This window comes from Heloderma suspectum, chromosome Z (assembly GCF_057233095.1).
Source record: "Heloderma suspectum isolate Gila_16-S chromosome Z, 16-S_ref, whole genome shotgun sequence".
In the NCBI taxonomy this organism is placed as follows: domain Eukaryota; kingdom Metazoa; phylum Chordata; class Lepidosauria; order Squamata; family Helodermatidae; genus Heloderma; species Heloderma suspectum.
This window is the reverse complement of record NC_139476.1, coordinates 17,627,639-17,653,570: the sequence shown is the minus strand read 5'-3', so window position 1 is coordinate 17,653,570 and position 25,932 is coordinate 17,627,639. Positions and strand designations below refer to the sequence as shown.

Below are 25,932 nucleotides of genomic sequence, written 5' to 3'. Positions count from 1 at the left end.
ATAATTAAAAAGTAAATATTGAGATATTTGTACCGAATAACTACTTATTGGTATGGTTAATCTTTTTTCAGTAGGTAATTACAAATATTTGAGACCTAATGTTAAAGTGGGGTTGGAGAGCAGCGTCCCCTCCGTGACTAGACTGAGTATTTTCATGTGTAAATATATGTTGTTTATCTCTTACAAACGGACAATTTTTTAAAGGGGATGTTGGTGAAAGAAGGGCTAAAAATGTACTATTTTTCACTGAGTTAAAGTTGCTGGGAGAAAAGGTGCATGGCGTCCTCCTCCCCTTTCGGCCACCCCTACCCTCCGCTCACTACTCCTCGAAGCGCTATGCACACGGAACTTTCCGAGGCCTAGTGACCGCTGCCTGTGAAGTATTCCAGAACCAAGTTCTGAGCTGCTTCCCCGGCTCGTTTTTGTCCGAAGCCTGGAACAGAATATCAATACAAAACAGCAAAAGCGGATCGTTCTGTTCAAAGCAAGCGATACGGTACTCTGCCCCGTACCGCTGTAGTGCCAGGCGCCGTCAAGAGTGCAACAGCCATGACGCTGACTGTGACTCCAGTGGAAAATGCACACGACTGAAAGAAGGCCTGCGGGGCACCCCACGTAGCCGCCACTGCGGAGGAAGGGGCATGGCCAGACGCTCTCTTCTCACGGGGGACCTCGTGGGGAAGAAATTACTGAAAGGCTGCCCGTGACTATTTGGCACAGAGAATCACGGGCCTGTTTAAGTGGGGCCCAGCAAGCAGAGAAAGGAGGAATTCAGCCAGGAAGGTGTGTCCTAAGGCAACTGATCAACGCTTGGAAGGAACGGGGGCGGGGTGGGGGACCCAGTCCACGCACAGGAGCACTGAGGAAGCAGGCAATTGAAGTCAACGCTGAGTGTGGGTTACAGAATCACAGGGCTTAAAACGACAGTTTTGACCAGCAAATGGAAAACAGGAGGAATGAAGCCAGAAATGTGTGTTCTTAGGCGTCACTTTCCACCACCAAAACGAGGGAAAGGGTAAAACACGCACGCGCACACACAGACCGAGAAGCATTGCACAGCACCGCAAAATGGAGGCCTCAGTCCGTTGCTTGCGGCAAGCGTTGGGGAGGGCAAAGGCACCCCCAATTGAAGAGCAGTTCAGACCCGCCCAGCCACCCCATCTCCCACCCCAATTCGCCCAGAATAGCAGCACTGAGAAAGCAATCTCTGGCAGAGACCACTTATCAATGGCAGGAAGCAGGGGAGGAGAGGGGTAACCATCCCTCGGAATCTGGGCTGCTCTGTCAGCCCACCCTGTGATCTGCTGGCGCTGCTTTTGAACGCCCGGTCGGTCCACAACGAAGCAATGGCCATCCATGACTTGACTGGACGAAGGGGCGGACCTGGCGTGCATCGCTGAGACCTGGGGGGGTGAGCGGGGCGGGGAAGGGCGGGTCTGCCTCAGCTTTGGCCAGCTGGGTACGCAGCGCAGCACCGACCCAGGTTGCAGGGACGGGGTGGGGGGGAGTTGCCGCCATCCATAAGGCCTCCATCTCCCTCACGAGGAAACCCGTCCATCCTGGCACCAGTTTTGAGGGGGTGCGCCGCGTGTGGGGCAAGAGGCAGGACAGGTGTGCTGCTGAGGTACCACCCATCCTGCTGCCCAGCAGTCTCCCTGCCTGAGCTGGCTGAGGTGGTCTCGGAGGTGGTGCTGGGGACCCCCGGACGGTGGTTCTGGGGGACTTCGGGATCCATGCCGAGACCATCCTGACAGGGCCCGCTCGGGACTTCGTGGCAACCATGACAACCATGGGGCTGGCTCAGAACATCACTGGCCCGACGCATGTGGCAGGACATGCCCTGGACCTGGTCTTTGCTGTTGGGCAGATGAGGGATGATCGGGGGGTGTCATGGTCAGAGCCCCGTTGTCACGGTCAGAGCATTTCCTTGAGCAGTCCGGTTTGGTGGTAGTAGATCCTCCCTGCAGGGGTGGGGGACCGATTTCGATGGCCTGCCCCCAGAGACCTATGGGAGGGGCCATCGATACAATCGCTCCCAAGCGTCCACTCCGGTGCTGTGGAGCCCGTAATCCTCCTTGTTCTACGGAAGATCTGCGGGCAAGGAAACAGGCCGGGCGACGGCTGGAGTGCGGGTGGGGCAGGCCTCGGAGCGAGGGCGATCGAAGGGTACCACAGACTCTCCATTGCGCCTATTATGCGGCACGGGGGATGGCAAAAAGAACTTATTGCGCCTCTATCATCTCATCCTTGAAATGTCGCCCCGCAGAATTGTTCCGAGTGGTGAAGAGCCTGTTGGGATCTGGCTCAGGCTCAGAGGAACCGGGGCTGGAGCCCTCGGTCATCTGCGGTGATAAATTTGCTAGGCACTCGGAGGAGAAAGTTGCTCGTATTCACTCAGAACTTGACGCCACAGTTATCGCAGAGTCTGGGGAGGTGTCCAGTGGTCCATCCCATTGTGCTTCCTGGGATCAGTTTCAGTGGCTGCAGCCTGGCGATGTGGACAAGACGCTTGAATCAGTCCGGCCCACCACAGGTAAGCTTGACCCGTGCCCCCCTTGGCTAATACGACCTAGCAGGGGTGGACTGGCTGGGTGGGTCCAGGGGTGGCAAATGCTTCGCTCTGCCTGCCGCCTTGCAAGAGGCTGTAATGCGCCCTCTCCCGAAGAGGGCCCCCGGACCCAGAGGCGTGTGAGCACTGTCGCCCCATTGCCGATGCCCCCTTTGGGGGCAAGAGGCTTGAGTGTGTGATAGCTGGGCAGCTTCAGAGGTTCCTGGGGGAAACTAATTATCTGGACCCATTTCAGGCTGGTTTCAGGGCAGGGCAGGGCACGGCACAGCACGGCATGGCTGCATTTACCTTAAACTGAGGCCTTTACGGCCGCAAATGGCGTCCCGGACGCCATTTGCGTCCGCAGCCAGTCCCCTTCAGCCAGCGACACGGCATGGCGGCCGTATCGCTGGCAACCCAGAGCCGGAAGATCCGGCCAAAGAGGATTCCGCATGGAGGCGGGGGTAAGTCTTCCATTCCGCCACGGACTCCGGGGGGCCGGATTCTTTCGAACCCAGCCTGATTGGAGTCCGTGGCGGAATTCTCCACCATCCCTAGCTCTGTCCCTCCTTGTCGTCGGAGTCAGGTGCTGGACCACTGCCTGGAGACTACAATGGGCTGGATGAGGGCCAATAAACTGAAGCTAATTCCTGACAAGACAGAATTGGTGATCCCCAAATCCGGGAACTGGGTGAGTGACCTGTCCTGGATAGGGGCTGCACTCCCTTGAAGGAGCAGGTGTGAAACGTGGGAGTACTCCTAGAGCCACCCCTATCCCTGGAGCCCCAGGTGGACCCCGTGGCCTGGAGCACTTGGGGCCAGCTTCGGCTGATCGGCCAGCTCTGGCCTCTCCTGGACTAGCCACAGGAGCGCACGCGCTGGTCACTTCCCGATTAGACTGCTGCAGTGCACTTTACGTGGGGCTGCCCTCGAAGACGACTCAGGAGTTGCAGCAAGCGTAAAAGGCAGCAGCTAGACTGCAGACCGGAACACCTCATAAAGATCACATGACACCGGTTTTAAAGGAATTGCACTGGCTGCCAATACACTTCCGGAAAGCATTCAAGGTTTTGGTGATGGCACTTAAAGCCCTAAGCAGGTTAGGACCTCGATATCTGAGGGAGCGCCTCTCCCGATATACGTCTGCCCGAGGACTGAGCTATCTTGGAGGGGCCCTCCTCTGCATCCCACCGGTGTGAGACATACGCTACGGTGGGACTTGGGAGAGGGCCTTCTCTGCTGTGGCACCCCAGTTGTGGAATGCCCTCCCCTTGGAGGCCCGATTGGCACAGACATTGGACTCGTTGCGGCGCTGAGTAGAAACATGGCTTTTAACCTGAGGCAGCAGGCAATTGAAGTCAGTGCTGAGTTTGGGTTACATAATCACAGGGATTGTTTTTATTTTTTAAAAGACAACAAATACAGAAAATACAAAACAGGAGGAATTTAGCCAGACATGTATGTTTGAAGGAATTACTTTGCACCACCAGAAGAAGGGAAAGGGTAAAAACAGACTGAGAAGCAATGTATAGCACCACAAAATGGAGGGTACTTAATGACTTAAGGCAAGTAAAATGGAAGACCAGAAAAGGCCCAATTTACAACCAGTTTAGACCACGCCACCACCACCTCCCCCTTCATGGATCACTGCCATGTTGTGGCGAAAGGGCTTGCGTAACTCAGGGAAGCCATAAGCAGCCTGATGAGGCTTTACTTTGCAGCCGTGCAGGGCCACCCAAGATGGACAGGTCATGGCGGAGAGTTCTGACAAAATGTGGTCCACTGGAGAAGGAAATGGCAACCCACTCCAGGATTCCTGCCAAGAAAACCCCATGGGACGTATCACAACCCTAAAAGATATGACACCGGAAGATGAGCCCCTCAGGTCGGAAGGTGTCCAATATACTACTGGGGAAGAGCAGAGGGAATTCCCAAGTAGCGCCAGAAAGAGTGAAGCGGCTGGGCCAAAGCCGAAAGGACACTCAGCTGTGGATGTGTCTGGTGGTGAAAAGAAAGTCTGATGCTGTAAAGAACAATATTGTTTAGGAACCTGGAATGTAAGGTAAGCTGGAGGTGGTCAAACATGAGATGGCAAGATTGAACATCGACATCTTGGGAATCAGCAAACTAAAATGGACAAGCATGGGCGAATTTAATTCAGGTGACCATTATATCTACTATTGTGGGCAGGAATCCCTTAGAAAAAATGGAGTAGCACTCATAGTCAACAAAAGGGTGGGAAAAGCAGTACTGGGGTACAATCTCAAAAACAACAGAATGATCTCAGTACGAATCCAAGGCAAACCATTCAACATCACAGTAATTCAAGTCTATGCCCCAACCACTGAGGCTGAAGAAGCTGAGGTTGATCGGTTCTAGTATGAAGACCTACAACACCTTCTAGAACTAACACCAAAAAAAGATGTCTTCTTCATCATAGGGGATGGAATGCTAAAGTAGGGAGTCAAGAAATCACCAGGATAACAGGCAAGCATGGCCTTGGTGCACAAAATGAATCAGGACAAAGGCTAATAGGGTTTTGCCAAGAGAATGTGCTGATCATCGCAAACACTCTTTTCCAACAGCACAAGAGGCGACTCTACACATGGACATCACCAGATGGTCAATATCGAAATCAGATTGATTATGTACTTTGCAGCCAAAGATGGAGAAGCTCTATACAGTCAGTAAAAACAAGACCTGGAGCTGACTGTGGCTCAAATCATGAGCTTCTTGTTGCAAAATTTCAGCTTAAATTGAAGAACGTAGGGAAAACCACTAAACCATTCAGGTATGACCTAAATCATATCCCTTATGAATATACAGTGGAGGTGACAAAGAGATTTCAGGGATTAGACCTGATAGACAGAGTGCCTGAGGAACTATGGACGGAGGTCCGTAACATTGTTCAGGAGGCAGCAACTCAATCCATCCCAAAGAAAAAGAAATGCAAGAAAGCAAAGTGGCTGTCTGAGCAGGCTTTACAAGTCGCTGAGGAAAGAAGGGAAGCAAAAAGCAAGGGAGAAAGGGGAAGATATATCCAACTGAATGCAGAGTTCCAGAGAATAGCAAGGAGAGACAAGAAGGCCTTCTTAAATGAACAAAGCAAAGAAATTGAGGAAAACAACAGAATGGGGAAGACTAGAGATCTCTTCAAGAAAATTGGAGATCTCAAGGGAACGTTTTGTGCAAAGACGGGCATGATAAAGGACAAAGAGGGCAGGGACCTAACAGAAGCAGATGAGATGAAGAAGAGGTGGCAAGAATACACAGAAGAACTATACAGGAAAGATCTGAATGTCCCTGATAGCCATGATAGTGCGGTCACTGAACGTGAGCCGGACATCCTCGAGAGTGAAGTCAAGTGGGCCTTAGGAAGCATTACTAACAACAAAGCTAGCGGAGATGACAGTCTTCCAGCTGAGCTATTTAAAATCTTAAAAGATGATGCTGTTAAAGTGCTGCACTCAATATGCCAACAAATTTGGAACACTCAACAGTGGCCACAAGACTGGAAAAGGTCAGTTTACATTCCAATTCCAAAGAAGGGCAACGCCAAAGAGTGTTCAAACTACCGTACAATTGCGCTCATTTCACATGCCAGCAAGGTGATGCTCAAAATCTACAAGCTAGGCTTCAGCAGTATGCGAACCGAGAACTACCGGAAGTACAAGCTGGGTTTCGAAGAGGCAGAGGAACTAGAGATCAAATCACCAACATTCACTGGATCATGGAGAAAGCAAGAGAATTCCAGAAAAATGCCTATTTCTGCTTCATTGACTACGCTAAACCCTTTGATTGTGTGGATCACAACAAACTCTGGCAAATTCTGAAAGAGATGGGAGTACCAGACCACCTTACGTGTCTCCTGAGAAACCTGTATGAGGGTCAAGAAGCAACAGTAAGAACCAGACATGGAACAACCGATTGGTTCCAAATTGGGAAAGGAGTACCTGCCCTGCTTATTTAACTGATATGCAGAGTACATCATGAGAAACGCCGGGCTGGATGAATCACAGGTAAGGGTGGACGAAAGTCACTTACCTGTCCTCGAAGCTTGTTCGCGGTGGGGGGGAGGCGCTTCGCTGCTCCCCCCACGAAGTTCAGGCCGGGGGGGAGGCTTCCCGCCTCGCCCGGCCGAAATTCAGGCCGGGGGGGAGGCTTCCCGCCTCGCCCGGCCGAAATTCAGGCCGGGGAGGAGGCGACTCGCCTCGCCCAGCCGCAAACTCAAAAGTTTTTTTAAAAAAAAAAAAATGCCCCCGTGATAGGCTACGTGACGATTAACGTAGCCTATCACGGCTAGATCTGCAAAGTCAGCCGTGGTAGGCTACGTTAATCGTCACGTAGCCTATCACGGGTGACTTTAAAAAAAAAAAGCGCGTACGCAAATGGCGGCCCCCATAGGGAGCCGCCATTCATGTTCCTTATTTGGTCGCTGTAGTCTACGTAAATCTTTACATAGACTACAGCGACCAAATAAGGAATGGGAACGGCGGCTCCCTATGGGGGCCGCCATTTGCGTACGCGCTTTCTTTTTTCTTTTTTTAAAGTCACCCATGATAGGCTACGTGACGATTTACGTAGCCTATCATGGCTGACTTTGCAGATCTAGCCGTGATAGGCTACGTTAATCGTCACGTAGCCTATCACGGGGGCGTTTTTTTTCTTTTATTGGAATGGCGGGGGCAGCAGCCAGTCGAAAGACCGGATGCCGCTCCCGCCCCGGACGAACACCCGCCAAACCGCCGGCCGGACCCGCCGCCGGAAGGGACATTCGGCAAAGGTAAGTCCCGTCCCGGGGGGGATGCGGGGGCCAGGGGGGGTGCGGAGAATTTCTCCCCGAAACTTGTTCGGGGGGCCGAACACGTTGGCGCTTGGCCCCCCGAAGTTTCGGGGAGAAATTCTCCGCCATCCCTAACACACGTCGGAATTAAGATTGCCGGGAGAATTATCAACAACCTCAGATACGCAGATGATACCACCCCAATGGCAGAAAGCAAAGAGGATCTAAAGAGCCTCTTGTGGAGGGTGAAAGAGGAGAGTGCAAAAGCTGGTTTGAAACACAACATTAAAAAAACTCAGATCATGGCATCTGGCCCCATCACTTCCTGGCATATGGAAGGGGAAGAAATGGAAGCAGTGACAGATTTTATTTTCTTGGGCTCTGAGATCACGGCAGACGGTGACCGTAGCCATGAAATTAAAAGACGCTTGCTCCTGGGGAGGCAAGCTATGGCAAACCTAGACAGCATAGTAAGAAGCAGAGACATCACCTTGCCAACAAAGGTCCGTCTAATCAAAGCTATGGTTTTCCCAGTAGTAATGTATGGCTGTGAGAGCTGGACTATAAGGAAGGCTGAGCGCTGAAGAATTGATGCTTTCGAACTGTGGTGCTGGAGAAGACTCTTACGAGTCCTAGGGATGGGGGAGAATTTCTCCCCAAAACTTCAGGGGGCCGAGTGCGGTTCAGCAGGGCTTCGACAGGGGCAGGGGCGGCAGTTGGTCTATCAACCGGCTGCCGCCGCCGCCATTCCAAGAAAAGTTAAAAAAAAGAACGCCTCCGTGATAGGCTACATGACGATTAACGTAGCCTACCACGGCTAGATTTGCAAAGTCAGCAAAAAAAAAAAGCGCGTACGGCTAGTGGCGGCCCCCATAGGGAGCCGCCATTCCCGTTCCTTATTTGGTCACTGTAGTCTACGTAAAGATTTACGTAGACTACGGCGAAAATAAGGGCAACACTATTTGCGTTGCCCTTATTTTCGCCGTAGTCTACGTAAAGATTTACGTAGACTACAGCGACCAAATAAGGAACGCGAATGGCGGCTCCCTATGGGGGCCGCCATTTGCGTACGCGCTTTTTTTTTTTTTTAAGTCACCCGTGATAGGCTACGTGACGATTTACGTAGCCTATCACGGCTGACTTTGCAGATCTAGCCGTGATAGGCTATGTAAATCGTCACGTAGCCTATCACGGGGGCGTTTTTGTTTTTGTTTTACTTTTTATTTCGCGGCCAGGTGAGGCGAGGCGCCTCCTCCCCGGCCTGAATTTCGGCCGGGCGAGGCGGGAAGCCTCCCCCCCGGCCTGAATTTCGGCTGGGCGAGGAGGGAAGCCTCCCCCCCCCCGGCCTGAACTTCGGGGGGAGCAGCGAAGCGCCTCCCCCCCACCGCGAAGCAAGCTGCGAGACCAGGTAAGTGACTTTCGTGCACCTCTAACGAGTCCCCTGGACTGCAAGGAGGTCAAATCAGTCTATCTTCAAGGAAATGAGGGGCCAGGGGAGTTGCACTGGTTGAGGAGACAAAGGAGACAGAGGCTAAGAGGTAAGTGGGCTGCAGGAAGCCAGGGGGCTGCCCTTTCTCCTTCTGAGTGGCTGTGAGCTCACCAGGTGCTTCTGAGAGCTCCAGCTGAATTGGGGGGGGGGGTGGCCTGAGTACTCCCAGCAGCTGAGTGGGCAGGCATCTTCAGTCTCTCTCCCGCCTCCCAGCTGAGCAGAGCAGAGCAGAGCAAGCTGCTCCAGCTAGTCCAGGGACTACAGAAGCAGGCAAGCTCCCAGAGAGCGAGCGAACAGGGGGAGCAAACAGGAGTTGGCCAGGGGAGTTCGGCAGGGGAGGTCAAGGGGGAGGCCCCTAACATTTATTTAATTTAATTTTAATTTTTAAACTAACTTTTTTCCATTTATTTGTCTTGTAACACACACTTCCACACCAGTGGGACTCTGCTTTTAACCTCTACTGAGTAGAGGAGCAGGCACAGGCTAGTCTAGAACAATCACAAAGCTAGACACAAAAAGGGAAAAGGGGCTATGGAAGGACAAGACTCTCCAGTGGTGGTGACCTGCAAGGTGTGTGCAATGTTTGTTCTCTTGCCTGAGAACAACATGGCCTACACCTGCAACAAGTGCAAGCTGATCATGCTGCTGGAAGAGAAAGTAAGAGGACTGGAGCGGCGACTGTCGACCCTCCGGGGAATAAGAGAACATGAAGCGTTCTTGGACAGAATGGGGGAACTACAGCAGCAAAGGGAAGACCAGAAGCTTGAAGAGCAACAGCAAGATGAGGCAGTGGGAAATGCTGAGGTGAGGAAAAATGGAGTAGGGGATACTCCTTGGAAAAGGGTGACAGTTAGGAGAAGAAGAACTAGACGCCACTCTGCACCAGTGGAAGCAGTGGAGCTGTGGAACCGATTCCAGGTACTTGTGGAGGAGACTGGAGGACAGTCTGCAGAGGAAGAATCACAGGGGAACCTGCATGAGAGTGAGCAAGAAGCTGAAGGTCAGTCAAACAAAGGCGATGAAAACCAGGCCTACAAGAAGAAGAAGAGAAGAGTGGTAGTAGTGGGAGACTCCTTTCTGCGTGGGATCAAGACCCAAGTATGTCGTGAAGACCCGTGGACTTGCCAGGTATGTTGTCTCCCGGGAGGACAGATTAGAGACGTGACTGAAAGGCTGCCTGCACTCATAAAGCCCACTGACAGGTATCCCTTTCTTCTCATCCATGTGGGAACAAATGATACCGCCAAGCGGAGCTACGAAGAGATCACGTCAGACTTTGAAGCTTTGGGAAGGAAACTCAAGAACTTTGGGGCCCAGATAGTTTTCTCATCCATCTTCCAGTAGTTAGAAGAGGGCTAGAAAGGGAACGAAAAATACTCTGGGTGAATGACTGGCTACGAAGGTGGTGCCGACGAGAGAGATTTGGATTCTGGGACCACGGGCTATACTTCCTGGAAGATGGGCTGTTGGCTAGGGATGGGTTGCACCTCACAAAGGATGGGAAGAATGTGTTTGGCCACAGCATGAAGAACTTCATCAGGAGGGCTTTAAACTGAATCCTACGGGGAAGGGAGATGTAATGTTGGGGGTAACAATGGACGTAGGCGCATGCACTGCAATGGAGAGAACAGCTCTGATAGCGCCCAATAATAGTCTTCAGACACATGTAGGAAGAAAGCCAGACTATGAAGCACATGGTCTTCGATGTCTATATACTAATGCCCAGAGTATGGGAAACAAACAGAACGAACTTGAACTCTTAATACAGGAGGGAAATTATGACCTGATAGGTATAAATGAGACTTGGTGGGATGACTCTCATGACTGGAATACAGCAACTGAAGGATATAACTTGTTCAAAAAGAACAGGAGGAACAGAAAGGGAGGTGGGGTTGCACTGTATGTGAAAAATACATATCTCTGCACAGAAATACAGGAGGAGGAGCTTGGTAGCCCCATCGAGAGCATCTGAGTTGAAATAAATGGAGCAAAGAATAAAAGGAACCTGGTGGTCGGAGTCTACTACCGGCCAACCAATCAAGGAGAAGATGAGGATGAAACTTTTGAAAAGCAAATAGCCAATGTTTTAAGGAAGCATGATGTAGTAGTAATGGGGGACTTCAATTTCCCCGATATTTGTTGGGAGACAAATTCTGCAAAACATGGCCCCTCCAGGAAATTCCTGACTTGTGTGGCGGATAACTTCCTCCTACAGAAAGTAGAGGAAGGAACTAGAGGATCAGCTATCCTTGACTTGATCCTAACCAACAGAGATGACTTAGTGGATAAAGTAGCAGTTACAGGAACTCTGGGGGAAAGCGACCATGTTGTACTTGAGTTCTTGGTTCTAAGGGAAACAAAACCCGAGTGTAGTCAAACGCGTAGCCTGGATTTTAGGAAAGCTGATTTTCATAAACTCAGAACAATGATCAGGAAGGTCCCATGGCAAGCGACGCTAACGAGAAAAGGAGTCCAAGATGGGTGGGAGCTTTTAAAAAAGGAAATCCTCAAGGCACAATCACAAACAATTCCAACAAGAAGAAAAGGTGGAAGACAACAGAAGAAGCCAATGTGGCTTCACAAAAAGCTTAGGGATGACCTGAAAACAAAAAAGGACACATACAGACAGTGGAAGGAAGGCCAAGAGTACAGGCAGATAGCACAGAATTGCAGGGATGGCGTCAGGAAGGCTAAAGCTGAGAATGAGCTGAGCTCAGCAAGGGATGCTAAAAACAACAAAAAGGCTTTCTTCAGCTACGTGCATAGTAAAAGGCAGAGGAAAGAAATGGTGTTCAGCTATTAAATAAGGATGGCAAAACGATAACAGATGACAAAGAAAAGGCAGAGGTGTTCAATTCCTACTTTGGCTCAGCCTTCTCCCAAAAGAGGGTCTATGACCCCCCAGCAAAGGCAAAGGACAGGGTGAAGGGGCAAGATTGCAGCTTGAGATCGATAGGCATATGGTCAAGGAACACCGAATTACTTGGAATGAGTTCAAATCTCCAGGGCCAGATGAACTGCATCCTAGAGTAATAAAGGAACTGGCAGAAGAACTCTCAGAACCGCTGTCTATTCTCTTTGAGAAATCATGGAGGATGGGGGAAGTGCCAGATGACTGGAGGAGGGTGAATGTTGTCCCTATCTTCAAAAAGGGTAAAAAGGAGGAACCTGGGAACTACAGAGCAGTCAGTCTGACATCAAACCCTGGGAAAATTCTGGAGCAGATGATAAAGGAATCCATCTGGAAGCACCTTGACAACAATGCCGTGATTACTCGAAGCCAACGTGGATTTGTCAAAAACAAGTCCTGCCAGACAAATCTGATCTCATTTTTTGATCGAGTGACTTCCCTTGTGGACCATGGGAATGCTGTAGATATCATATACCTCGACTTCAGCAAAGCTTTCGACAAAGTGCCCCATGATATCCTGATGAGCAAACTAGCTCAAAGTGGGCTAGATGAAACAACGATCCGGTGGATCCACAGTTGGCTACAGAGTCGGACTCAAAGAGTGCATATCAATGGGGCCTTCTCAAACTGGAGAGAGGGAACGAGTGGGGCACCGCAGGGCTCAGTCCTGGGCCCAGTGCTCTTCAACATTTTTATGAATGACGTGGAGGAGGAGTTGCAGGGAATGCTGATCAAATCTACAGATGACACAAAATTCAGCGGGATAGCGAATACTTTGGAAGACAGAAACAAAATTCAAAGTGATCTGGATAGACTGGAGCGCTGGGCAGAAAGCAACAGAATGACATTGAATAGGGATCAATGCCAAGTTCTGCACCTAGGAAAAAGAAACCAAATGCACAGTTACAAGATGGGGGATACGTGGCTCAACAACACTACAAGCGAGAAGGATCTTGGTATTGTTGTCGATCACAAGCTGAATATGAGCCAACAATGTGATGTGGCTGCAAAAAAGGCCAATGCTCTTTTGGGCTGCATTAATAGAAGCATCGCTTCCAAATCCCGGGAAGTACTAGTTCCCCTCTACTCAGCACTGGTTAGGCCTCATCTGGAGTCCTGTGTCCAGTTCTGGGCACCACACTTTAAGAAGGATGCAGACAAACTGTAGAGAGTTCAGAGGAGGGCAACAAAGATGATCAGGGGACTGGAAACAAATCCCTATGAGGAGAGACAGAAAGAACTGGGCATGCTGAGCCTTGAGAAGAGAAGACTGAGGGGAGATATGATAGCACTCTTCAAGTACTTGAAAGGTTGTCACAGACAAGAAGGCCAGGATCTCTTCTTGATCATCCCAGAGTGCAGGACACGGAATAATGGGCTCAAGTGACAGGAAGCCAGATTCCGGCTGAACATCAGGAAAAATTTCCTGACTGTAAGAGCAATACGACAATGGAACCCATGACCTAGGGAGGTGGTGGGCTCTCCCACACTGGAGGCCTTCAAGACGAGGCTGGACAGCCATTTGTCAGGGATGCTCTGACTTGGATTCCTGCATTGAGCAGGGGGTTGGACTCGATGGCCTTGTAGGCCCCTTCCAACCCTACTATTCTATGATTCTATGAAATCAACCTGACTGCTCATTGGAAGGACAGATCCTGAAGCTGAAGCTCAAATATTTGGGCCACCTAATCCGAAGAGAAAACTCTCTGGAAAAGACCTAGATGCTGGGAAAGACTGAAGGCAAAAGGAGAAGGGGACGGCAGAGGATGAGATGGCTAGATAGCATCACCGATGCAATGAATATGAACTTGAGCACGCTCCGGGAGAGAGCGTAGGACAGGAAGGCCTGGCGTGCTATGGTCCATGGGGTCACGAAGAGTCGGACACGACTGAGCTACTGAACAACAACAACAACCCTCACCTCAATGTATCCAGAATAGCAACACAGAGAAAGCAATTTTTTCCCAGTCATGGTGGGTGGGTGGGTGGGCTGGGGGGGGGGAGAAGGAGAGAGAAACTGAGAGCGAGAGAGAGAGAGAGAGAGAGAGAGAGAGAGAGAGAGAGAGAGAGAGATGGTGTAAACAAGATGGGAACAAAGATTTTTTTTTGCATTTTACCACCCAGCACCACCTATGGATTTCTCCAGACACCCAAATCAGAGGCTGGAAAGGTTTTTAAATGAAGAACGTACTGGTATAAATGTGAAAACAATAAGCAATGGTGGTCTGCTCCGGTCTGGTCTCTGTCCCCTCCCCTCCCCTTCTACATGTGCAGTAGGGCAGAGCGGAAATGAAGCAGGTCCTGTGCCTCAGTCACCCCACCCGCTCCATTCAACCGGGCTTAGACCGCCCGGCACACCCACCAGTGGCTCCGATTGGCCACTGCCTGGCCAGCCAGCCACCTCCTCCTTTTCCTGGCCAGTCCCTCAGCCAGCCTCCTTCCTCTATGCGGCCTCCGCGTCGCCTTGTGGAGGGAGGGGTCCTCTTTGCCTGGCCGACCCTATTTTTGGTGGCGCTTCCCCTCTTAATTAGGGGGGCTAGCACTGCCTGGCGCTGGGCTCCAGGCAGACTCCGAAGCCTGTCCAGGAAAGGTCCAGGGAACGTTCTGAGCATGTGTGAGCGTGTTTTCCGAAATAATAATAAAACACTCTCTTTGCCTTTGCTCATGTGAATGGCTTGCATCATGTGAATTTCTAGTAAAATAAAATTAAATAACACTTGTTCGGGGGGGGGGGCGGGCAGGGCAAATGCCATACCATGCCAGACAAAAACTCCCCAGCAGCATTCGGGCATCCCTCCAATTTCACAGGTCTTTCAGGACAGACCCTTGTAATAGGTCCTCTGCCCTGCGGGGTGTTATAACTGCAGACAGACCAGACATGTCATCCATCAGTGTCTCATTGGTCAGCCCAGCGCTGCTATACTCAGGCGCCAACTCGTCCCTTCCCCAGTCATCCCTCTGGGTAATGGCCTTTGCCACAAGCCTGGAATTAGGAGTTCAGCTTCACACACAGCCAAGTTTGTAACCTGAAAACTTAACTCAAGTCCCTGAGCCCATCTCCCAGGGGCATGCAAAGAGGGACGCAAGCATGTTTATCTCCCTCCCAAGTGCAAACGGAGCCCAGCGCTCTGGGGCTGTGGTTCTTTCTCTAGCTGAGAATTATCAAAATGGCAGTAATCCTTGAGGAATCCCCTGTGGTTCTCCATCCACAAGTCAATAGCAAAGAAATCCAGGGGAAAAGCATGCTTAATATATGCACTGAGCCCGTCTATGTGGCGCTGGGGTGGGGTCTGATCACTTGGCATCCAGTTATGACTTGCTAAGATTGAATGCCCCTACTGGGCCCTGTAAAGTTGGCTCTCTGGGGGTGGGCAGGGGACCATGCTTAATATAAAGACCCTGACCCTTTCCATGTGGGGCTGGGGTGGGGTGTGATCACTTTATCTGGGGTCATTTCTTGCTGAGACGTCATTCCCCTGCTGAGCCTGTATGGTCGCTCTCTTTCAGGTTCTCCTTGTCGCTGACTGGGAAGGGGAGGTCCCCCGTGCCCCTGATGGTTTGGCTGCATCTGCGTCTGCTGCTCATATTTTGGCTCCTGCCTCAGGCCACCCAGAGGATGCTGAGGGCCAAGTGCCTCTTGACCAGGACGTATCACCTGCGAGAAGATTGCTACAGGCCAGGAGACCTCATTGTTGGTGGGAATATACCACTTGGCGGTTATTATCCCGTAAAGTTACGTGACTTTCGAAGATTGTACCTATCACCGTTTTTGGTTGTATATATGTAAGTTTCCACAAGAGGGATCTGGGACAGATACTTGCCTGCTTTGCTGGCAGATGAGAGGGCTCCTTCCAGGGAGGTGCATTAGCCATTTGACAGCTGCCATGTGACATTTCCCAATTTGAAGTGTGAGTCTCAGAGGTTCTTCATAGACAAATTCAAGGGAGAGGCTGGGTCAGTCTACAGCTATCAGCCATTGTTAATCCTGGTAAAGTTGCCCTGTGGGAAGTTTGCTGATTAATATTGATTGATTGATTAAATGATGGATTGAAATCATATAATTATTGTATTTTATTATTGTATTTTGGTTTTTCTTGATGGCCACCTTGGAAGGATTTGCGTGATAAATCGTTTATGTCAATAATAATAATAAATGTTCTGAACCAGAAGGACCTTCGATCTCTGATCCAGCAGGGCTCTTCTCAGATGCAGCTGGCAATTCTCTCTCTTTCTCTCTCTCTCTCTCTGAGTGTGTGTGTGTGTGTGTGTGAGAGAGAGAGAGAGAGAGAGAGAGATTGGGGCGGGGGGAGTCAACAGAGCCACAGAACAACAATCTGAATTTCTCTGTGAATCCTTGGTTTATGTGCAGAAGTTGGCTTTGGTCTTGAAGCTCTTGTATATTTTCAGAGAGGGTTGAACCAGAAAGACTTTATTACCCTCCACTTCTTGGCAAGTCTTCTGGGATCTCCGCCCTCCCAAGGTCACTCTCGTTGCAGGACAGAATTGAAATACTACCAGAACGTCCTGGCCTTCAGGTTCGCCATCACGGAGCTCAACAAGGATCCGGCCCTCCTTCCCAACACGACGCTCGGCTTCCGCATCTATGACCACAGGGACATGGTGAGAAGGATCTATGTGTACAGCCTGTCTCTGCTCTCCACACGGGGACGAATGTCTCCGAATTATAAGTGTGACCAGAAGGATAAGCTGCTCTCTGTTATTGGGGGTCTCGACTCCGAATCCTCCCGGCAGATGGCCTCCATCTTCGGCCTCCTCAAGGTCCCACAGGTAAGGGGATTCATGTCGAGACCAAGGTGGGGGTTCTGCAGAACCCAGGAACATGGAGAGGGAAAGGCCAGTCTCTGGAAACCCTGCAGCGGCTGTGTGGGTTGCTGCCATTCTGCAAAGCAGAAATACATTTCCTTCCTTGTTCTGTGTCCAGTGCTGTGGACATAATATATTTTGCCTTCAGCTAGGCATTTGGCAAAGTGACCCATGAGATTCTGATTAGCAAGCTTGTCAAGTGTGGCCTGGATCCAGGGCTGGCTGGAGAACCATACTCAAAGAGTGCTCTCCTATGGATCCTCGCCAGACTCGAGGGAGGCATCGCGTGAGTGCCACGGGGCTCTGTACTCTCCAGCATTTTTATGAGTGACATGGAGGAAGAGGTGGGGCAATGCTTATCGGATTCGGAGGTCACAAAATTGTGAGGGATAGTAATACCTCGGAAGACGGGAGCAAAATTCAGAAAGCTCTTGATAGGTTAGAAAACTGGGCAGAACATAACAGAATGAAATTGGGCAGAGACAAGTGCTCAGTTCTTCTTTTAAGGGCGGGGTGGGTGGGAAAGAAATCAAAAGTGCAGGTTTTGATGGGGGATACCTTCACAGTACGGTGTGTGAATGGGATCTTGGAATTAGAGTCTAACGAAAGCTGAACTTGAGTCGGCAGTGTGATGTGGCTGCAAAAAAGGCAAATGCAATTTTATTTAGCAAAAATAGAAGTATAGTTTCTGAGCCATGGAATTAATAATTCCACTCGACTCTGCACTCGTCAGGCCTCACCTTGAATACTGTGTCCAGTTCCGTACACCACCACACGTTAAGAAGGATTCAGACAACCTGGGGGATGAGTTCAGCGTGGTGTAATGGCTAGAGTGCTGGACTGGGAGTCGGGAGATCCAGGTTCTAGTCCCCACTCGGCCAGGGAAGCTGACTGGGTGACTTTGGGCCAGTCACAGACTCTCAGCCCAACCCACCTCGCAGGGTTGTTGTTGTGAGGCTACAGCTTCAGCTGACATTTTGAAACCTATCTCTAACCTTTTCCTTCAGGATAACTTCATGGAACTTACACAGTTGGCTGTAGTAAGACATGAATGTTGATGCCATAGAAAAGCTGTTAGTCTTTAAAGTGCCAGAAAACCCACTGTTGTTTTTGCTGCAGCTGACTAATGGGGCTCCCCCTCTGGAAATTCTCTCCTTCAGCTCGGTTACGGCTTGCTCAAGCCTACTGAGACAGAGAAAAGTGTATATCCTTCCTTCTACCGGATTGATCCCACTGACGTTCCCCAGTATGTGGGCTTAGTCCAGCTGCTCCTGCATTTCCACTGGAACTGGATCGGGCTGGTTTCCTACAGTAATGACAGTGGTGAACATTTCATCCAGACAGTGACCCCAATGCTCAAGCAGAAGGACATCTGTGTGGTCTTCACCAGAATGCTGGAGCCCGCTGACGGAGTCTTAATGACACAAAACCGCCCTTTTAGTACGCATATTCCTAGTTCTTGGCTTGAGTCCTCAGTTATTATTCTCTTTGGGAACTTCGACGTTATAGTATTATTTCTTCATCTTCAAGAGATCCATACCTCATTAAGGAAGGTTTGGATCGTGACATCCCATTGGGATATTGCTGCGACGGGATCCCAAGTCAGCTGGAAACAGCTAAAAGCCTTCCATGGTGCTTTGCACTTCAGGGTCCACAGAAGGGATGTGCCAGGATTCAAGCATTTTCTCCAGGCTTTAGATCCACTCCAACCGCAAGGAGACGTCTTTCTCCATGACTGGTGGAAAGGGGCATTTGACTGTCAGTTTCTGAACTCAGGCCAAAACTCTCAAGGGGGAGTGAGAACCTGTACTGGGAAGGAGAAGCTAGAGGACCTGCCGGGCCAAACTTTCGAAATGAGCATGACCAGTCGCAGCTACAGCGTCTACAATGCCGTCTATTCCATGGCACATGCATTACATGCTGTGTACATATCGGGATCCAAGCGTGCAATGACAGGGGAAGCCAAGAGGCGTCTGAATGTCCAACCGTGGCAGGTACTGTTCTCATTAAGATTTGCAATGTTCTGAAAAGTGTGTTGGAGCTCTTTAAGGGTCATATCCTGGAATCAAAGAGTGAGTCTTAGAGAAGGGCCATTCCTCCATTCCAAAGACCCCAAGAAAGACATTCCCCATGGAAATTCTTCCATAACCATGAATTCCCTGAAGGGATAAGAGAAAGTTAGTAAAGAGTCACGGATACTTACAGTGCTTCTCTATTCCTTAGGTATTCACAACTATGGGTGATAAGAGGGAGGAATCAAGGGAACCCCACAACACAGTCCTAGATGATGGAACAGGGGAGAATTTTCTTCCAATGGTTAATGCCCAAAGAAGAAACATTTTAGGCTTTCAATGAAACCAGGGGTGGGCAACGTTGGGAGGACTGGGGGCCTTTTTTGACACCAGAGCCCCAGCAGGATGCACTGCCCCACCCTCTGTGAGTGCTGAAAAATAGTAATTGTAACAGTAATGCAAGATGACCCCCGCAGTGTCTATGGAGCATTAAAAACAGCTATTTTTGGCCCCTTGGGCACTCTGTAGCCACTACAGGCAACTACTCCCCCACCGCCGCAAATATATATATGTATATAACTGAATTAGGTGTGTGGGGGGGGGCCACATGTGGTTCATGTGTTGCCCACCCCTGAAATAAACAATGGAGTAAAGATGAACGCCATCTCCTTCCTTGAGGACCATCATAGCACGGTAGAAGATCGGAGACTCCACTCACAGCCACAACCCATCACCCTGTTCGCTCAGCTTCTCTTCCATTTCAGAGCCTTGCTTCCTTGAGGAACATCCGGTTCAACAACAGTGCTGGAGATGAAGTCTCTTTCACTGGACCTGGCAAGAGATATGATATCCTGAACTGGAACTTCTTCCCAAACGGGTCTCTGGATCCTGTGGAAGTTGGATGGATAGACCCAGGGGCTCCCCCAGGCCAAGACGTCAGCATTCACTCAGGAGCAATCATGTGGGCTACAGAGGTGAGGTTGAAGTGAATGTTCTGGGGTTATGGAAGGGCTACAGAATGTTGCAGTTCTGTCTCTCGAGAACGGAAGATGTCTCTCTAGGTCAACCCAAATCTAGCCAACTGAGTCCAGGGAGGGGCTGTTGCCCTGTAGTAAAACACTTGCTTTGCATGCAAGAACTCCCATGTTCAGTACCTGCAATCTCTAGCTGGGTTGGGAATTGATCTGGCACTAGCTTCCTTTGTTCCTATCTAATCTGCCTTCTATTCAAAACTACGGTCCCACAGCTTGAATGGACTGGATGAGGGCAAATAAACTGTAAATGTTAGCTCAGTCAAGACAAAACAGAGATACGACTGGCAGGTGGTTTATCTGTGTTCAACGTTTTCTGGAAGAGGTTGCGCTCCCCCCAAAGGATCGCGTTCGTAGCTTGGGGGTGCTTCAAGATCCAGCTTTGTCCCTCAAAGCAAATGTGTCCTCTAGAGAATGAAGCACCTTTTTCCAGTGTAGGGTGGTAGGCCAGCTACTGCCCTATCTGCGCAGAAACAGCCTGGCTCCGGTGCTCCGACAACCTTCCAGTTAGGTTACTGCAGTGAGTCCTATGTGCGCTTCCCTTGAGGAACTTCAGTTAGTACAGCATATGGCAGCTGGGGCGCTGACCGTAACTGGGCATTATGAACATATTATGCCCACATAGGACTATCTTATCTTCACTGTCCTTTTCCCCACTTGTGCTATTTGTTTCTGCGCCCAATTTCTGCTGTTGGTCTTAATCGGAAAAGCCCTTTATGGCCTGGATCCACAGTATCTAAAGGAACCTCTTCACATATGTTGAGGCTGATGCTCTGAGATCATTGTCAGAGGCCTTGCTCCAAGGGGCCTCATGTGCTGAGGTCAGGTGGGCGGCTATTCATGAGCAGAGCGGAGCATTTTCTCTTGTAGCCTCCCAATTGTGGGACATCCTCCCTGCCTTGGTCCTCCTGGTGACTACTTTGCTGACTTTCCGGCATGAAGCAAAGTCCCTTTTATTCTCCCAGGACTTTTAAAAGAATCTTAAACCGCCTCTGATGTCATTTTGTAAGGATCCAATTAATGCTATGCTTTAAAATCCTCCTTTTTCATGTTTTAGCTGCTTGGGATATGTCTCTTCATTTTAAAGTATTTTACATTATTGTTTCTTCTTTTAAAACTTTTAAAATGTTATATCATTGGTATGATTACATCTTTAAAATTTAATTAAATAAATACACAAATAAACACATAAAGATGAGGACTGGAATGTGTTTTATCATTATGGCGCTGTTGCCTGTTGCTCAGTGACAGAGCCCCCGGTTTGCATGCTGAAACGTCCAGGTTCAAGTCCCAGCATCACAAGCTATGCTTGGGAAAGACACACGTCTAAAACCCCGGACAGCAGCTGCCAATCCATCAGTGTGCACAATGCTGAGCTAGATGGAATTGTTATCCAGCAGCTTCCGCTGTTCCTATATCCGTCTTCGCATTTTGTGTGAGCCTTTTTTATTATATTTGCAGATCTCCAGAAGAGATTTGGCCTTCCAAATTGGTGATTCTACTCACCATGCAATGGGAAACGCTGTTGAGTTACTCCAAGGCCTGCGTAGGGCAGTTTCTGCAATGCCAAAAACCTCAGCTATGTCCACCTTCCTTTTCAGAAGCCACCTTCTGCGAGGTGTGTGGAGAGGTGCTCTCCAGGGCACCAGAGGAACGTTCTAGAAGGGAAGCCAGTTTGCTGCTACAAATGCGTCCGTTGTCCAGAAGGGACCTTTTCCAACCAGACAGGTAGCTGAAAATTTGAGAGCCACCTCAAGTGTGGAAGAACCTGGGACATGAATGGGATAGGAGAGGTGCCGATCATGGATGCGTGGCAGAGGCTGCCATTTTCCCTGTGGATTCAATTCAGTTTGGGTTTGTTCAGTTTTGGAGTTTTACTTCTTTGCAAAGATTTCATAGTTTTCTGAAAGAATGTTCTAAGTGCTTCTGATTATGATCAACAACAATAGCAACGACAGCAAGTCAGGAAATTATGAACACCTCTGAGCAAGAACTCTTTCAGTAGGCTTTTCTTCCATACACTTCTTGATCAACTTTTTTTTTAAAAGAACATGGGTTGGATCCACATTAGTCATACTTAGCGGCGTTGTAATGCAATCACTTGGACTTAAGTCAGTCATGATGAAAAAGTCCCCTGAGGTTAGTTTGACTGCTTTCAATGGGTCTCTTCTGAGATTTATAACTCAGTCTGGGTCCAACACCATGATCCCAAACTCAGCTGTTTTGGCATCAGGCTCAAAGGTTTGGGGGCAGTTTTGCTTCAAAGCTAAGAACATGAGGGACGTGTGAACCAGCAAGACTTGGGCTCACCGAATTCTCCGAATTGCATGTCGAAGCTCATTCTGACTCAAATTCATATCAGATTATGCCCTGTGGTGTGTGTCCATATGTTCATGCATATTTTTCCCACTGAATGTATCATCTGTGTGCATCTTTGAAGTGTACACTTCCTTCTCCCATGGACTGAATCATATTTGTGTGCATTTTTAAAGTATGCATTTTTCATATACACATATTTCAAATATATGCATGCAGTAACAAACACATTGGGGGTGGGGGGTGTCTGTGAATCACATTGCAAGCTCGGAAATGTAAGAGTTGCAGCTGAGTCCATGTTCAGTCTGGAAGGTGGGAGCTGACTGAATCCTGAGCAAAATTGAACTGAAATGAAATTTCTTACTATTCAGGCCAGCATTTAGGATAACCAAGGCACGATACTCCAGTCCCAAACTGATTGCTCTTGTCCCTACAATGTCTTCTCTAACCTGTCCCTTAGCCTCTGCCCAGACATGTCCTCTGGGAGAAGGGCATTCATAATTTGCATAAAAATTATGCAAAATTAATTTGCAATCAAAGGGCAGTTGTACTCTTGGGTGTATAAAGGGGATCAGCTAACTCCATCTCTGATTTTGTGGGCTGAACTGGCTCCCACAAAAAGAACACCTTCATCATGCCTGAAATACTTCACTAGGTGGTCAGTAATCCTTGTCACAACTGGAGTCTGACACCTCACCCCACTCAGAAACACAATGCATTTTTCGCTATAGTGACTTCAGTAACCAGTTCCCCAGTCCCTGTACCAATATATGTTCTGAGTTCATATTCTGAAGTCAGTTTGATTTGTTTGCTTCTTTGTTTATTCATTGTTGGCTGAACATCTGTGTCATGTTTGAGATACTGCAATTGTTGTTGCTCATTCCAGATGCAGATCGCTGCGCCTCTTGCCCAGAAGATCAACACCCAAACAGGAACCAAGACCAGTGTATCCCCAAGAAGATCCACTTCCTTTCCTATCAAGAGACACTGGGGGTCACTTTAGTTTCTCTGGCCCTTTTTCTCTCTCTGATCACATGTCTAGTCCTGGCAACCTTCATTAAACACAGTGACACACCAATCGTCAAAGCCAACAACCGAGACCTCACCTATGTCCTCCTCCTCTCCCTCCTGCTCTGCTTCCTCTGCTCCTTGCTGTTCATCATCCGACCCATGAAGGTGACCTGTCTTCTCAGACAAGCTGCCTTTGGCATCATCTTCTCTGTTGCTGTTTCTTCTGTGTTGGCAAAAACTGTCACGGTGGTTCTGGCCTTCACGGCCACCAAGCCAGGAAACATGGCCAGAAAACTCTTGGGGAGACAACTGGCAAACTCCATTGTCCTGGCCTGTCCCCTTATCCAAGGTGTCATCTGTGCTGTCTGGCTGGTGACCTCTCCCCCTTTCCTAAATGTGGACTTCCATTCCCTGATGGGAGAGATCATAGTGGAATGTAATGAAGGCTCGGTCACCATGTTTTACACTGTCCTGGGTTACATGGGCTTCCTGGCCCTCGTTAGCTTCACGGTGGCTTTCCTGGCGAGGAAACTGCCCGACAGCTTCAACGAAGCCAAGTTTATCACCTTCAGCATGCTGGTGTTTTGCAGTGTTTGGGTCTCCTTTGTGCCCACCTACCTGAGCAGCAAGGGGAAGTCCATGGTGGCTGTGGAGGTCTTCTCTATCCTGGCCTCTGGGGCTGGTCTCCTGGGTTGCATCTTTCTCCCCAAATGCTACATTATTATACTCAGGCCCAATCTCAATACCAGGGATCATCTCATAAGGGGAAAAAAATAAGGCAACCCGCACTTTGGAGCATGCCCTGCTAGTCTAGTTTCCTGTCAAATATATCTAGTTAGGAATTAAATTACACTCAAAATTAAATGTACTGAGTTATTTTTTTAGACAATGTGGTACCTTCCACATGGGAGGTTTTGCCCTCTGCTGAGGCATCTGCTCTTTCCCAGTCAACTCAGAGTAGATTAAAATGTTTGTTCTCATGGCACATAAAAAAACACTTCTGATGGTTTCATCATTTAAAAATGGTGACTGCGCACCGTTTAGACGTAGTGTTTTATGTGACATAAGGCACTGCAATAAAACGTTGCAGTTTTTCTTCAGCTCCTATGGTTCACGTTTCCTGCCAGCCCGTCATGCCCTCTTCTGGGATCGTATAAATGTGTGGAGGTCTACTCCCCTGTGAGAGGAGCTGTCTTCTCTCCCACTTTTTCTCTTTTGCTCTTCCGTCTGACACAACATTCTCTGGCTATTGAGCGTTCTCTGCTCTTTTCATGTGTCTTTTTGGGGGGGTAGTAATTTTTATTTTCAGTTTTGGGGTTCTTCTGCAAACCTGAGATTTCCCCGCAAACATCCCGGTGCCACGCTCTTGTCTCTCACGAGCCCAATACTTGCTTGCTTACTGTGGGTATCTCCAGTTCTCACTAGGAGAGGGAGTGCTACTAGCCGCCAGAATACACTCTGACAAACTATAGAAAATGTTGGCTATGCCTATATTTGCAGAGTGGGAATGTAACATCTACTAATATGCTATGACAGAAAAATGGGTACTTCGCTTTGGAGAAGGGACAACAATATACGTTTCCTCCACATTTCAGGACCTTTTACTGAATATTGGGAGAATAACAATGCAATCCTGTCTATGTCTACTCAGAGGTAAGCCACAAAGGAGAGAAACAGGTTCTTAGGATGCAAAATTAGATTTATTAACCAGAAGCCCAGTGCGTTTCCTCCTGTCGCTTTTTTTGAGGCCTTCTCCAGGGGCTCCATCATTAATAATAACATTCAAATGAGACAACACATAATAGTAAAACATGCTTTCAAAATGAGGAATAAAGCACATTGCCGCTAGGGCCTATGCATATATAATAATATTAAAAACATTAAACCCGCCATAAAGCTAAGATAGAACATAAAAATTCTTAGTTACTAGAGAAAGTGTCCGCAGAGTTTCTCACAGCAAAAGTTTGCCTCCTGCATTATTCTACTGGTGGTGACTGGGAAAGCTATTCTTCCAGCTCAATCTGATTCTCTTGGCCCATTTTTTTCCCTTTTCCGGGCTCTGCCGGGCGTTTCCATGTTAACGCGATTACGCCAAGGTCTCCTAACTGGACTGTGCTGCTGTAACTGGGGAGTGTCTGCAAATTGCCCAAGGCCATAGAAGTGGGAAAAATTCTAGGGCTTCATTTAAACCCCATGGAGACAGAGTCTTTAGCCTCAACATCCACTCCATCTCCCTTTTTGACAGACGTTTCGCATGTTTTGCGGTGGGCGTATCCAGTGCCCCCAATCGCAGATCTGTGAGACAATATTGTTACTCAATGAATTGATTCACTCTGGCCTGCTCTTCTTGATATGGCTCCGGTGTTGCCCTATACGTCTTTTAGGGGCCTTGTTTTTCCTGCATGAATCTTGGGACATTTGCACTGGGTGGCATAGACTACAAAGATACTGCTGCAGGTGGCGGAGTGTTTCCAAGTGTATGTCAGCTGGCTAGAGGGATTTTCAGATTCTGTGATGCTGGCGATGTACCTGCAGTAACGGCAGTGTGCATGTCGGTGGTGGCCCCGAGGCATGGAAGCACCTGGTAAAATACTGTACGCTTTTCTATTAATCTCACGACTTGCATAAGATAAATGAAAGAGTTTAATCAATCTAATATCCCTTTTTATTATACTATATTTTTTCTCTTAATTGCCAGAAACTTATTTTGTGCCTTTGCTCCCCCCCCCCCGCCCCATTTCCCCACTTCAGCCCCCGTGTTTTCAGTTTTGAGCTTGCTGTACCATTTGGCCTCTAGATGGCTGTGAAAAAAGAAGAAGCTAAGACAGGACAATTGCTGTACCTCCTCTCTTGTAAGACTTGCATTTTTAAATGTTATTTTTGTACAGACCTTAAGTTAAACGTAACTAACAAAGAAAAAAGAAAATGTCGAGCTCCCATCGGGAACTGGGAAATGCATATATAGATAAATAAGCACATCTTGGTCTTCATACTGAGGGTTAGAGCT

The 25,932-nt window shown here is 48.9% G+C and overlaps 1 protein-coding gene across 1 annotated transcript; it reads left to right on the top strand.

The window, feature by feature from the left end:
• The first annotated feature begins 1,780 nt into the window (after positions 1-1,780).
• LOC146333806 (vomeronasal type-2 receptor 26-like) lies at positions 1,781-23,702 on the top strand. The gene is made up of 11 exons (XM_084825712.1): positions 1,781-1,913; positions 2,090-2,386; positions 14,599-14,693; positions 15,336-15,458; positions 16,139-16,519; positions 17,716-17,801; positions 18,086-18,156; positions 18,347-18,549; positions 19,332-19,541; positions 21,200-21,326; positions 22,801-23,702. The coding sequence occupies exons 1-11, from the start codon at positions 1,781-1,783 to the stop codon at positions 23,700-23,702; spliced, it is 2,628 nt and encodes an 875-aa protein (XP_084681838.1).
• Positions 23,703-25,932: the final 2,230 nt, after the last annotated feature.

Bases quoted from the DNA above. Each gene is read 5' to 3' on its own strand.
- LOC146333806 (XM_084825712.1), top strand. From the start codon at position 1,781: ATGACAACCATGGGGCTGGCTCAGAACATCACTGGCCCGACGCATGTG. The intron at 14,694-15,335 runs GTAATGGCCTTT...CTCCTGCCTCAG, and splicing joins TTCCCCAGTCATCCCTCTGG to GCCACCCAGAGGATGCTGAG. The intron at 17,802-18,085 runs GTATGTGGGCTT...TTCATCTTCAAG, and splicing joins GATCCCACTGACGTTCCCCA to AGATCCATACCTCATTAAGG.